General features: G+C 42.1%; 1 protein-coding gene across 3 annotated transcripts in view; it reads left to right on the top strand.

Moving 5' to 3' along the window:
• Positions 1–15,475, top strand: part of scn1laa (sodium channel, voltage-gated, type I-like, alpha) — a 146,350-nt gene that overhangs the window by 70,828 nt on the left and 60,047 nt on the right. For all 3 annotated transcript variants that reach the window (XM_069935333.1, XM_069935330.1, XM_069935332.1), the window contains one exon: positions 2,024–2,144. In XM_069935333.1, the coding sequence (XP_069791434.1) occupies positions 2,024–2,144 (121 nt within the window). The remainder of the gene's footprint in view (positions 1–2,023; positions 2,145–15,475) is intronic.

The raw sequence follows: 15,475 nt of genomic DNA, 5'->3' as shown, positions 1-15,475 counted from the left end.
AAGAGGCTCATGTTAAAACATGCACTCATTTAAGTCTAACCAAGTGTGCATTTTTAATGTACAGGAATCAGCGACAGCTCTAAACTAATTTCTGAAGAGTATTTTCAATGCATTGTTATACATGAGTTGATTTCATTTGTAAAACTAATTTCTGACCTACTGCTTATTCTGAACGTCTATGCATATGTACTGGAAGAAAGTAAGAATTAGAAGCACAAGTAGGCCTGATCTGCCATTCCATAAGAAGATGGCCGATCTGACCTTGGATTCGACTCCACCCACTTGCCTTTTCTATGTTGCTCTTAATTTCCCTACTATGAAAACATTCTGTTTCTCCATATATTTAATGGGCCAGGCTCTACTGCTTCCTCGAAATCTTCTACAAAGGACTGGCTTTTAACAACAAAAAAAAAATTGTTGTTGAATAGAGTTATTACCTTAGTGACTAATCCAATATTTTGAGCAAAATGTCAAAATACTTTTTTCTAGCTAATTAAATCTAAGGAGTTCATCCTTCAAACAGAATATAGTTGAATGCATATATCATTAAAATGGAATTCATTTCAGTTAGAATACCAGGCCATTTATTTTGGTGTCAGGTATTATATGCTGTAATTGACAAGCAACTTCACTGACAGCAAGATGCTACCAAATTAGTCTCAATTTGCAAGTAGATACAATTTTAAATAAATCTATTTTTATTTGGTTATAATTAAGATATCACACTTCAATAAAGTGCATTTTCTTGAGTCAATTCAGATTGTTTTCTGCCATATTAATCAAGAACATTTCAGCTTTAATGTGTCTCAAGGTGTCAATTTTGAACCTGAGATGCATTATAAGAAGCTATTGATAGAAAATTAAAAATAAGATGACATACTTAAAACAGATAACCAGAGTGGGTGGCTTAGTTGAAAAGGTTGCATTGATAATCAAAAGTGCTTCTTACAAATGGAAGATTCCTGCAGGAGATGTAAATAGAAATGGATTCTACAAATGGATCCAATTTGCCTTACCTGGTCAATTTTAAGTGGGGTGACAACATTTCTGTAATAAAAATCCTCAGCCATGTCCATAGTGAAATCAGAATTGCAGCATTTTCATTACTTTAGGCTTTATTTTAATTTTAAGGGATTTTTTTTAAATTGTAAAACAAGAACGACATGGGTTTTGTATTAACTAGTTTTTAATTTTTGAGGAAACATAATTTTTATTTTTAAGTTATTAAAAAAAATATTTCGTGTATTTGCCTGCTTACATCATTCTTTTTTTTAAATTTTGGTTTGTCAGAGCAGTCATGAATGCTATAACAGATACATTTGTGCAAAATATCTTCTATCCACAGCGCACAACTGGAATGCCCAGCTATACATTCTCATATTTCAGAGTGGTACCCAAGTTTGTTCACTGTTGATGTACAGACATTAAATAAATGTAACATAATTTTATTGGAAATGATTTTTATATATAATGGAAACACAAGACTCTCCACAGACATGTGCACTTTGTATAAAACTCCGGAACAGGTGTGTGTACTGCTTTGATTCATGAGCATTGCTGCTCGTTCATCCATTTTAGTAGCAAACAAAAGTACAACAAAAACACGCAACAATGATCCTACAGCTAACGTACTGATCTTCTTTCCTGATGCTCAGAAATTGTGGAGGCTTGGAATCCATTGCACACTGAATGGTAAAGTGTATTTTCATGTCACTGAAGATTACACCTGGAGTGTCAGATTAAATGCATATTTTTCATAAATATTTCATGCTTTCTTTAGAATTGGCATAACTGTTCTTTTGAATTTAACGACTGTATGTATTATTTGTTTACTTTATGCATATTCCCAAAGCAATTTTATAATGCTATAAGCTTTCATACCAGTCATTTTGTTATTTTCAATATAATATTTATTTTAAAAATCCGAAAAACATCAAACCTGCGCATTGGCTATAACCAGTTTGGCTGCCAGATTCGTGTGACATATTGGAATAAATAGCACATATATGGGTTTCTTTGACAGAAGTTGGCTGAAAGCAGCTCGTCTGAAGGGAGCACAGTGGACATCAGTCCACCTGGAGAGGGAGAACAGCCAGAAGAAACACCAGAAGAATCCATGGAGCCTGAAGCCTGCTTTACTGAAGGTATATACTGGTAATAATTATGATTGCTTAAATGCCTCAACAAATAAGGTGGATATGAATTCAGGTTAACATAAAATAATTTATGTTTATTTCTTCATATAATTTTTACTCCTCTTTGCTATTGTAACTATTGAGAAAATGATTCATCCCAATGCTCTGCTTTTGTTCAGATAGAGAAACATCTTCCCTGTAAAATAAATACCTGGAGATTCCAGGGCACAAGGTGTATAATAGAGTTACCACATTGTGTGTCAATGACTGCTATGGATGTGGGGTCTTATGCCTCAAGTCTCAAAATGGTCTCTCTCTTTCCCTATCCCGCTGCCTCCTTTCCTCCCCACCCCCTTCCCTTCCTTCTCCCATCAGGAGCTAACCTTCTTAGACCTCTGTCCTTTCCCCCAATTGTTTTCTCAACTTCTTTCTTTGCTACCCTCCTTCCTGTACCCACCTATGACCTTTCAGCCTGTGCTCAACATCCTTCCTCTTCTTCCATTCTCTCTGCTACTCCTTCCCCCTCCCCCCACCTTTTTATACAGGCATCTATCTGTTTTACCTGATTCCTTGCTAAGGACTCCAGCCCAAACCATTGGTTATCTTTTACTTCCTATGGATGCTGCATGACGTGTTGAGTTTCTCCAGCATGCGTGTGTATTGCACTCAACAAATAAATCAGGCGTTTGATGCCACTAATTAAATATTGCTCCTTTGCATTGATCAAAGTAGTGACAGTCTCAGGGGATAAGGCTGGGGATGAGAAGAGAGGAAGCTGTGACAGCTAATGTTGTGTTTGTATTGTATATAGATATGTTTTGGGGAGATAAATTTGGGCAGGGTTTTTAGTGTAGGTTGCATACAAACACTTCAAAACAGATCTCTTATAACATAACATATAACATAACAATTACAGCACGGAAACAGGCCATTAGGCCCTTCTAGTCCGCACCGAACCAAACACCCCTTTCTAGTCCCACCTCCCTGCACAATGCCCATAACCCTCCATCTTCTTCTCATCCATAGACCTGTCCAACCTTTTCTTAAATAATACAATCGACTCCGCCGCCACTATTTCTCCCGGAAGCTCATTCCACACGGCTACCACTCTCTGAGTAAAGAAGTTCCCCCTCATGTTACCTCTAAACCTCTGCCCCTTAATTCTTAACTCATGTCCTCTTGTTTTAATCTTTCCTCCTCTTAACGGAAATAGTCTATCCACATCCACTCTGTCTATCCCTTTCATAATCTTAAATACTTCTATCAAATCCCCTCTCAACCTTCTACGCTCCAAAGAATAAAGACTTAATCTGTCCAATCTCTCCCTATACTCTAGATGCTTAAACCCAGGCAACATTCTGGTAAACCTTCTCTGCACTCTCTCCACTCTGTTTATATCCTTCCTATAATTAGGCGACCAGAACTGCACACAGAACTCCAAATTAGGTCGCACCAACGTCTTATACAATCTCATTTAAAATACTGGAGCTCTGTTCAAGCCAGACAAGGCAGCTCCTGGGGACCTTTGCAAAGAAATTGGGGAGTGCCCAAGAGACTTCACTAATGGATTGTTGTTTTGAAAAGCAACAGATGAAAGAGATTGGAGGAGTAGTTCGGAGCCGCAGGCTGCCTGGGAGTGCAGCTTGCTGTTCAAAGAGGGTCATGTGGTTTTTGCAAGCAGTGAGAGTTGAACAGTTTTTTTTCTCCAAGAGAGAGATCAGTTCTGCAGTGTTACAGTCAGCAACAACTGGGACTGGAACAGGACAAGCTGGCAAGCTTGTGGAAAATCCCCATTTTGAAGATGGTTGTGAGTGCTTAGTTCAGCCTGGTCAAAGCCCTTGTGGTTCATGCAAGAGGAGAGGACTGGCTGCCTAATGTTTCATTTGAATAAGAGAAACAAAAGGAACTCTGTGATGACCTGAAAGAAAGAGGTTATCATCTGGAAAACCCTGATGGGGCAAGTTTCTTCAGAATGACACTGAAGTAGCTGATTAGAAGGGATCAGTTTGTGTCCAGGAACAACAAATCTCTCTCTGAAATCTGGCAAGAACCATTTACCTTTCAAGCATCAAAGCCTGGTGAACTTCATAAATGTTAAATTTTGTGCACAGTATAAGAATTGCCTGCAACCAGTGAACTTGAAGGAATGAGAAGTGAGATTGGACTTTGAATCAAAGAACTTCTCTGAACTTACATACATGTGTGCTTAGAATTAGAAGGGGGTTAGGTTAGTTTAGTTAAGTGTGATCCTGTTTTCAGGTTTAAAGATAATTAAATGCAATTTTTGTTTAAGTAACCATTTGTCTTGGTGAATATCTATTGCTGCTGGGTTTTGGGGTCCCTTGGGCTCATAACAAAGCAGAAATGGAACCTTTCATTTTAATTTAGAGTTACAGCATGTTAATAGCCCCTTTGGCCCATGAGCCTGTGTTGCCCAAACACACCAATTGACCAACAAACCCCATACATTTTGTGAGGAAATCTGAGCACCCGGAGGAAACCCACACAGTCACAGGAAGAATGTAAAAAGTCCTCACAGATAGCACCAAATTTGAACCTGGGTCACTGGGGCTGTAGTAGCGATGCAGTAACTGCTATGCTAACCATCCCGCCTTTAGATTGGGTCAAATCAATGATGATGGAAGTGGCCTGGGGCAGAAGAGTAGAGAAGATCTCAGGGCTGAGGTTGTGTCTGCAATCAAGGAGCTAGGAAGGGAAAATATACTGTAGTTATGATAAATTCAAGGTAAATAAGGGACTTGGTTGACCCTGACGTTAAGCTATTAAGACACCCTGTTCTGGGCAGCCACAAGACAGCATGGCCTGACTTCCTTCAAAAAATGGAGGCCTTGCATGGGATTCGTGTAAACAGATGATTTTACATAGAGGTAGCAAGGGAAACACGAACCTGGCTCTTGCTGAGATGTAGTCAAAACGCAAATATGCCAGATGAACTCAGCAGGTCCCGCAATGTCTAAAGGAGGTAAAGATGTATAATCAACCAAGGCCCTTAGTCCTTCTTCAAGGTATGAACAAAAAGGCTCGGGGAGGAGGAAAGAAAGAGCGGTGGGGGGGGGGGGGTGGTATATAGTTCAATAGGCAAAATTGGACATCGGACATAGATAGGAAGATAGGAGTAAAGGTGAGAATAGATTGAGGAGGGGGTTGGATCTGTGAATGCAGATGGTTAGAGGAAAGGAGACAGAAGGAAAGAGAAAAAAGGGATAAATATAGCTAGAGGAAAGAAGATGGATTGGGGAACAGACTGGGGTGGGGAAGGGGGTAAACAGAAATCAGTTGATGTTTGGAGAGTGCCAGGGGGAATATGAGGTGCTGTTCCTCAAATTTGCTTGTAGTCTCAGTCTGGCAGAGCATTAGACCACGGACCCCTCCCCCCCCACACATTGCAGTGGACAGAGTGAAGATGCTCAATGAAGCGATCTCCTAATCTGTGTTCAGTCTCACCAATGTTGCTACATGGAAGGATATCATTAGTTTCAAGTTAATTTTGGAGAAGGATAGGTCTAGTCCTCAAGTTGAGGTTCTAAATTAGAGAAAAGCCAATTTTGAGGAAATGAGGAAGGATCTTGGAAGAGTCAATTGGAATAAATTATTTTCCAGCAAGGATACATCCAGCAAGTGGAAAGCCTTCAAGGACAAAATTTTGAGAGTGAGGACATTGCATGTTCCTACCAGGAATAAGGGTAAAGTTAACAGACATAGGGAACCTTGGTTTTCAAGGGATATTGGAGAGCTGGTTAAGGAAAGACAGGAATATATACAAACAAGGAAGAAATGAGCTATTTGCAGAGTATAGAAAATAAGAGAATGCTTCAGAAGGAAATTAGGAAAGCATAAAGAAGACATGAAGGTGCTTTGGCAGATAACATGAAGGAAAATCCAAAGGGTTTCTACAAGAATATTAAAAGTAAAAGGGACAAAATTGGACCGTTAGAAAATCTGAGTGCTCAATAATGTGTGGAGCCTCGTGAAATGGGGTCGATCTTAAACAATTTTTTTTCCATCAGTATTTACGCAGGAAACTGGCATAGTGAATAAGGGTGGAAGGGAAACAAATAGAAGTGTCGTGGAACATATGGAGTTTAAGGGGAAGGAGGTGCTTGCTGCCTTGCAATGAATAAAAGTAGACAAATCCCCGGGACCACATATGATATTCATCCGCATCTTGAGGGAGACAAGTGCTGAAATTGCTGGTCCCCTGGCGGATATATTCAAAATGTCCTTAGTTACAGGGATTGGATGGTGGCTCATGTTGTCCTGTTGTTTAAGAAGAGATCAAGAGTAAACCAGGCAATTATAGGCCGGAGAGCCTGACATTAATAGTATGTAAATTATTTGAAGGATTTCTGGGAGATAGGATATATAGTTATTTGGACCATGATCAGCTGTTTAAGGACAGTCAGTGTGGATTTGTGCATGGTAGGTCATGTTTAACAAGTCTTGTAAAGTTTTCTTGAGGAAGTTACCAAGAAGGTTGATGAGGGAAAGGCTGTGGATGTTGTCTATATGGACTTTAGTAAGGCCTTTGACAGAGTTCCACATGAGAGGTTGGTTCAGAAAATTGGAAACTAGGTATCCATGGAGAGGTTGCAAACAATATTCAAAATTGGTTTGTTGGAAGAAAACAGAGAAGTGGTGGATGGTTGCTTCTCAGACTGGAGGTCTGTGTTGAGTGGTGTGCCTCAGGGATCTTGGTTGGGACCATTATTGTTTGTTATCAATATAGATTACCCAGATGATAAGGTGGTAAATTGGATCAGCAAGTTTGCTGATGACACAAAGAAAGGAGGCGTCGTAGACTGTGAGGAAGATTTTCAAAGCTTGCAGAGGGATCTGGACCAGCTGGGAAATTAGGCCAGTAAATGGCTGATGGAATTTAATGCAGATAAGTGTGAGGTGTTGCACTTTGGAAGAGCGAATCAGGGTAGGACTTAGGCAGTAAATGGTTGGCCATTGAGGAGTGTGGAGGAGCAAAGAGATCTGAGAATACATAGTTCCCTGAAGGTAGTGTCGCATGTGGACAGCGTTGTAAAGAAAGCTTTTGGCATCTTAGGCCTTTATAAATCAAAGTATTGAGTTTAGAAGTTGGGATGTTATGTTGAAATTATTCAAGTAATTGGTGAGACAACACTTAGAATATTGTATGCAGTTCTGGTCACCCAGCAGCAGGAAAGATATCAATAAGATTTAAAGAGTGCAGAGAAGATTTAACTAAGATGTGGCCAGGTCTTCAGGAGTTGAGTAACCAGGAAGATTAAACAGATTAGGAATATATTCCTTGGAACAAAGAAGTATGAGGAGAGACTTGATAGAGGTTTATAAAATTATGAAAGGTAAAGACAGAGTGGATGTGAGTAGGATGTTTCCACTTAGATCAGGGGAGGTAAATGCAAGGTCATAGCTGTAGGCTGAAAGGGGAGAGGTATAAGGTGAACTTTAGGAGAAAATTTTTCATTCAGAGAGTGGTAGAGTGTGGAATGAGCTTCCATCTGATGTAGTGAATGCAGATTCAATCTTGAGTTTTAAAAATATATTGGATAAATACATGGTTAGGAGTAGTCATGAGGGTTATGGAATGAGAGCAGGTCAATGGGTCTAGCTAGTTTTATTGGTTGGCACAGACCAGAGGGGTCGAATGGCTTGTTTTTCTGTGCTGCAATGTTCTATGGTTCTATGATTGTTTGGGGCCCCAAATGGTGGTAAGAATAGTATATGCAAGTGTGGCTTTTCTTGCAGTTATGGGGTAGGTGCCAAGGGGCTGATTGTTGGGGTGGGAGGAATGGATGAGGGAGATTCAGATGGAGTGGACCCTGTGGAAAGTGGAGGAGAGAGGAAGATGTGTTGGGTGGAGGGATGGTGTAGTAGGTGACGCAAATAGCGAAGGATGATATGTTGGTTGTGGAGGCTGGTGGGGTGGTCGGTGAGTACAAGGGGAATTCTGTCCTTGCGGCACATGGGGGAAGAGGGAACCAGGGCAGATGTGCAGATAATGGAGAACATTTGGCAGAGTGCCAAGTTGATGGTAGCAGAGGGGAAGCCACATAGATTGAAGAAAGTGGGCATTTCCGAACATCTTGCATGGAAGACCTCATCTTGAGGAACAGATGCGACAGAGATGGAGCAATTGCAAGAAAAAAATGAAACCTGACAGGATTAGGGTTAGGGTGCAAAAAAGTGTCTTCAAGATAACTGTGGAAATTGGTGGGTTTGTAGAAAATGTCTGTTAAAAGTTTGTCTCCCAAGATGGAGGAGAGATTGAGACAGAGGAGAATGTTGCTAGAGATGGACCAAGTGAATTTAAGGTTGGCGTGTAAATTGGCAGCAAAGTGGATAAAGTTCATGAGTTCATTATGAGTGCAATGTAGTCATTGATGTAGTGGAGGGAGAGTTGAGGGGCCTTGCCTGTGTAGGCCTATAGCAATGGATTGCTCCACATAGCCAACAAAAAACCAGGCAAAGCTGGGGCCAATGAGGGTACCCATGGCTTTCATTTTGAACTGTTCTGCCAGCTGGAGGAGGATGATGGTGGAGGGGAATTCACTGGGTCTGTTGCCAATCAAGAAATAAATAGCTTGGAGGCCTTTGGAATGGGGGAAGGTGGGGGCTTAAGATATATAGAGATTAGATGTCTATGGTGAAGATGAGATGGTTGAGTTCAGAGAACTGGAAGTTGTTGAAGTGATGGTGGGCATGTGAAATATCATGGATACAGTTGGGGAGGGACTGGTGCAGAGGGGACAAAATAGAGTCGAGGCAAGTAGATACCAGTCCGGTGGGGCAGGAGAACATGGAAACAATAGGTCTACTGGGACAATTGGGTTTGTGAATCTTAGATAGGAGATAGAACTGAGCAGTGCATGGTTAGGAAACAATGAGGTTGGAGGCCAGGTTAGGGAGATGATCAGAAGTGATGATGTCAGACATAGTGTGTGAGACAGTGGCTTGATGTTGTTTGGTGGGATCCAGTTGAAAGGGTAGGTAAGAAGAGATGTTTGAAAGCTTTTGTCTGACTTTGGTCAATGCACCAGACCACAACAGCCCAACCCTTTTCTGCAGATTTGATTGTGAGATTGGGACTGGTGCTTAGAGAATGGAGATCAGAACACTTCGAGGGGATGAAATTGGAATAAGTGAGGGAAGTGGTGAAGTTGAGATGGTTGATGTCTGATGTCTCAACAGCAGATGGAAATACCATAATTCAGAGGGGCAGAAAGCCAGAATGAGGTGTCCAGGAGGAGGAAGAAGGTTTAAAGCAGGAGAAGTGGTCTGCAATTGGTGGCGGGGTGATGGTGGAAGAATTAAGTACAGAGATGGAGTCAGTGGAAGAAGAGCTAGTCATCATGGTGAGCATGGAACTCATTGAGGTGTGGGCAAAAGGTGGTGAAGGTGAGGCCTCTATTGGGAATAGAATATTCCATCTCCGACAGGGGAAGAACAAAAGAGATGGAAAAGAAAAGGCAGGGGATAGAGTGGGGGCCGGGGGGGAGTGGGGTTTGGAGAATTAGTTGGATCAGAAGTTGTAGGGTCAGAAGAAGGGGAGGGTTGGTGAGGGGAGAAGAGGGAGGGGGAGTGTAAAAGAGGCCAGGATGAGAGTTTGCAATGGAAGCTCAGTCCTGTGGGCCACCATGGCCAGGGTAAGAGTTCAAAATAAAGGCTCATTCTGTTGGTCAATGGGGCCAGGTTGAGCGTTTGTGTTGGAGGTTAGGTCCTGTGGGCCAAGGTGCAAGTTTATGATAGTGGCTTAGTCCTGTATGCTGCTGGAGCTAAGGTGGGGACCTATATCTATGTTTGCAGAGGCTCCAGTCTCCAGGGAGGTGAGCTTCCAATTCTTGATGGACCCCAGGTGATTGTGGAACCAGCAGTTGAACACATGGATCTGGCAGAGGATGAAGTGTAGGAGAGGTCCATGGCTGGTCGTGGCAAGTGAGGTTCGAAGCTGTGATGGCAAGTGAGTGAGAGGGGGAGCACTGAGAGACGTGCTCACACAACTCCTTTCGAAGAGCGGAGGAGAACCTCTTATAGTGTAGCCATCTCTCGAAGAGCTTTATTTCACAGTAGAGAAACAGAATGTAGTGAAACACAGAAGTCTGCAGAACACAAAAGTGCTGGAGGAACTCAGTAGGTCACACAGAATCCTTAGGAGAGAAATGTATACTGTATAACTAACGTTTCAGGCCTGAGCAAAAATGGCAGCAGCCTGAATAAAATAGTGGGGGGAGGAGGAGGAGCACAGCCCCAGAGGAAAGAGGTAATGGGTGGGATGCCACAGGAGAAAAAAAGCTGGGGAGGGATAGGGGGAGGGATAGCTCTTTGAATGGAGAAGGAAGGGGATGGAGAGCTGGGGGAAAGGAGACAGAGGGATGGGGAAGGGAAGGAGACAGAGGAGCAGCCCAACGGAAACCAGAGAAGTGGATGTTAATGCCATTTAATTGTAAAGTGTCCAGACAGAATATTCGGTGTTACTTCTCCAATTTACAGATGGCTTTGGTTTGACAGTGCATGAGGCCACAGACAGACACGTTGGCGCAGTTGTGAGGCATGGAATTGAAATGGATGGCCACTGAGAGATCCACACCATTGCTGTAGAGAGAGTGAAGGTTCTCAGTGAAATTACGTACTCTGGCAACACCTTCCAAAATGTGATCTCTATCAGTGAGGTTAAGGGCAGCAAGCTTATGAGAATACCTTCAACTGCAAATTCCCCTTCAAGTTGGATGCTACCCAAATTTCAAAATATATCACCAGCACCCCACCATTGCAGGATCTTCCTGCATTAAACAAATACCTTCACCAGAATGGTCTGCAGCAGTCGAAAATTTCGGCTCACCTCCACCACCTTCCCAAGGTCCAGAAGGAATGTACATTAATTGCTCATCTTGCCAGAGACACCACAACCCCAATTTTTTAAAAGTTTAATTCTATTTTATGTAAGATTGAAAATATTGTCCGAGGCTTGGGTTTGGAGAGAATTGCCTGCGATCCTGCACGTAATTGTCAGCAGGTTTAGGTTTCCGGTGCACGTGCTCATGAATGATGAGTCCTCAATTCTCTGGCAATAGAATTACTGACATGGAGACTGGTGTTGGAAAAAATTTTTTTATAGCAGTAACTTAGCATTTATGTCACTGAATCTGCCTAAAAACTAGAACGAATAGCCATGGAAAACTAAGGTAAATTGTGGCGCCTGAAAAAAAAATTAAATCAAGCACATGGCGCTGTTCATTTCACCTATGAAAACTGCCATTTCCTGGTATGTTGTGACAATTATAATTTGCAGGCTGAGTTGCATTTTTCTGAAAGTCGCAATGGAACCTTCCCACTTCCACTTTCTTGTCCTCTCACCAGTGGTGTATGAGACCTGTTCAGATCCCACTTGCCACTCTATGGCCAAGTGCTAACTGTAGGAAATTCTCTTGAGGCTTTAATGGAACCTTCCCACTTCCACTTTCTTGTCCTCTCACCAGTGGTGTATGAGACCTGTTCAGATCCCACTTGCCGCTCTCTGGCCAAGTGCTAACTGTAGGAAAATTCCCTTGAGGCTTTAATTGGGGCAGTCTATTTGCTATGAAAGAAAGCATTTAAACATAAATTCTAACCTATTCCTCTTGGATCTTGATTTTAAAAAATCACAATTTTAAGCACAGTTTTAAAATGGGGACAAATCTCAGGATAATTGCATACACTCATTTATGAACGTATGTACTTCTAGATCAGATAATTGAGTTTTTAACAATTTTCAAGTGTTTTACTTTTATGTTTATTTTAAATTGATGAAATAGTAAATAAATGTGGGCGGCATGGTTGGCGTAGCGGTTAGAGCAACACTGTTGGAGCGCCAGCGATCGGGACAGGGGTTCGAATCCCGCGCAGTCTGTAAGGACTTTGTATATTCTTCCCCGTGTCCGCATGGGTTTCCTTCGGGTGCTCTGATTTTCTCCCATCGTTCAAAATGTAGCAGGGGTTGTAAGTCAATTGGGTGTAGTTGGGTGGCATGGGCCGCATTAAATTTTTAAAAAATAATTAAAGAAACCATTGCAAGTTATTAACATATTGGACACACTAAACTGGTCATGATTCAGTGGCTCTCAATATTTGTTCCAACATTTTTGAGGATGAGCTTGTTCTGCCTTCAACTCCACTGAGACTGTATGTATGTGTGGCCATGCTGCCCTATGCAGGCCAATATTTTGCCAGAAAATGAAGCTGTGATGTTCAGTGAAGAATAAGTCTGGTGCATGAGCCTTTATACAAAATTAATAGCCTTTTCTTCATCAGCTCTCCCAGTGCAAATCACAGAAGAGGGCAAGTGATTGTTGTGAAGAATGATGGAGGAATGGGCATTGAGTTGGAGAGGTCATTAACAATAGAGAATGGGGAATCTGTAACAAATATGGGGTTTGGTTGGCCAGAAATAGGATCTGGATCTTGGGCGGCAGAGAATTTAAATTGGGAGTCAATTAGTGACTCTGAGCAGATCAGAAATAGAGGTTGTGGATCACTTAAGGTCAGGCCCACTTTTTAGCGAAGGCTGCAGTAGGCCTCAAATGGAAAGGAGAAATCTGTTGGGTGGTCTTCGTCTGAACATAAGAATGTTATGCAATGGTGTGAAAGTGGCTTTTGAAATCATGACACGTGTCTGGTCGATGAAATGGATGTAGATTAGATTTGCTGAAATGTAGTACGCGCATTGAACATGTTGATTTAAGTTTATTCAGCTCTTGAATTTGAGACTTTGTGCCAAGTGACATAAATCCTAAGCAATGATATTTGGCTTTGGACACTTTCAACCAATTGTTTCTCAAAGAATGGATTCTGCATATAGCAATTGAATTTTATAACTCCAATTGCATTGCTAGTTATATTTGTTGAAGTTGGTCAATATTTGGAAAATCTAATACTTGTTTCCTGCTCCTAGCCTTCATTGAAAATGTGTTATTAATGTTTCTTATTGCATAATAGTCAATCATTTCTAAAAACCAAAAGACTGAAGATGCTGGAAATCTAAAATAATAACAGAAAACAGAAATGCTCAGCCGTGACTTAGGGTCAATGATGAATTATCTTTTACTCTCCTCCAGTTCTAGACACAGAATCAGGATTTATTGTCATAAACAAGTCATGAAATTCTGTGTTTTGTGGCACATGATAGTGCAAACATTCATATTATTACCCATCTTAGAACATTACTATGAAAGTAAAATAGTTGTGCACAAAAGGTAAGGCCGTGTCTTTGGCTCATTGGTCATTCAGGAATCTGATGGCAGAGGGGAAGAAGCTGCCCTTGTGCCACTGAGTGCTCATCTTTAGGCTCCTGTACTTTTTTTCCCGATGGTAGCAGAGTGAAGAGGGCGTGGCCTGGGTGCTGGGGGTCTTCAAGGATGAAGGCTGCTTTTTTAAGACACCGCCTCATGTAGATGTTTTTTTTATGGAGTGGAGTCTGGTGCCTGTGATGACGCAAGTTGAGTCAACAACCCTCTGGAGTTTTTTCTTGTCCTGCGAGTTGGTGCCTCCAAATCAGGCAATGATGCAACCTGCCAGAATGCTCTCCACTGTACACCTGTAGAAGTTTACGAGAGTATTCGGTGACATACCGAACTGCCTCAGACACCTCACAAAGTATAGCTGCTGACAAGCCTTCTTTATGATTGCTTCAAAGTGACAGATCCAGGACAGATCCTTGGTGATGTTGACAGCCAGGAATTTGAAGTTCTTGACCCTCTCCACTACTGAGCTCTTGATGAGGACTGGGTCGTGTTCCACTGACCTCCTCCTGAAGTTCACAATCATCTCCTTGGTTTTGCTGACATTCAGCACAAAGTTGTTGTTGTTACACCATTCAATGAGCTGATCTGCCTCCCTCCTGTAGGCTTCCTCATTGCCATTTGTAATTCTGCTGACAACTGTGGTGTCATCGGCAAACTTGTAGATGGCACTAGAATTTTGCCTGGCCACACAATCACGGGTGTATAACGAGTAGAGTAGTGGGCTAAGCACGCATCCTTGGGGTGCACCTGTGTTGATAATCAGTGAGGAGGAGACGTTGTTTCCAATTTGTATGACTGTGGTCTTCCGATGAGAAAGTCAAGGTTACAGTTGTGTGTGGGATACTGAGGCCTAGAGTTTGTAGCTTCTTGACCAGCACTGAGGGAATAATGGTACTGAAAGCCAAGCTGTAGTCTATGAAGAGCAGCCGTATGTATGAATTGCTGTTTTTGAGGTGATCCAGAGCTGAGTGGAGAGCCAGCAATATTGTATTTGTTGTGAGCAAATGTGATGATAGGTGAATTGTCGTGGGAATGGCATAGCCTTGTGTTGTCTACGTTGTTTTTGTGTAATCTCATGATGTGTAGGTAGCATTGTGGTTTGGAGGAATGTTATTTTGTTCATTACTGTGTACCATTTTACAGTCTGGACTTAAATGACAATAAAAGTATCATATCATATTGTATCTTTACTCAGGTATGTGTTAATTAAAGCCACAACAAGCCTCTCAAACCATTTCATCACAGTAGAATTTAGTGCTACTGGGCCGTAGTCATTGAGGCAGCTCACACTACTCTTCTTGGCTACTGAGAAGTTGATGGGAACCTCTGACTGCGGCAATATCTGTGAACACTCCAGCTAGTTGGTTAGTGCAGATTTTCAGTACCCTGCTAAGTACGCCATCAGGACCTGATGCCCTGCAAGAGTTCACCCTCTTGAATGATGTTCTGATGTCACCCTCAGAGACAGATATCACAGGGCCCTTTGCCTTTTCAGGGATTCTAGTAGGCATTGTTTGGTTCTTCTCAAAGCAGACATAGAAGGTGTTCAGCTCATCGGGTAGTGAAGCATCACAGCCATCTATAGTGTTTGTCTTGGCTTTGTAGGCTGTAATGGCCTGCATTCCCTGCCATAGCTGGTGTCTCTGTGTATCTGTCTCTGTCTCTAGTTTCCTCCGGAATTCCCACTTTGCTTTGGAGGTGGCCTTCTGCAGGTTGTATTGGACTTCTAGTAATGATCTCAATCCCTGGCCTTAAATGCTCTTGCTCCCACCATCAGGAGGTTGCGGATTCTCTGATTCATCCAGAGCTTCCGGTTGGGGAATACCCGGTATTTGTGCTTGGGCACACACTCATACACGCAGGTCTTGATGAAGTCAGTGACACCTGTTGCACATTCATTCAAATCTGAGTTCTTGAATATGTTTCAGTCCACTGATTCAAGGCAGTCCTGCACATGTTCCTCTGCCTCCCTTGACCACACCTTTGCCGACTTCACCACTGATGTTGTGGTCTTCAGTCTCTGCTTGTACACTGGGAGTAGGAGTACACCCAGGT

Source organism: Narcine bancroftii, chromosome 4, assembly GCF_036971445.1.
Source record: "Narcine bancroftii isolate sNarBan1 chromosome 4, sNarBan1.hap1, whole genome shotgun sequence".
NCBI lineage: Eukaryota > Metazoa > Chordata > Chondrichthyes > Torpediniformes > Narcinidae > Narcine > Narcine bancroftii.
This window is presented reverse-complemented; position numbering and strand designations above follow the sequence as displayed.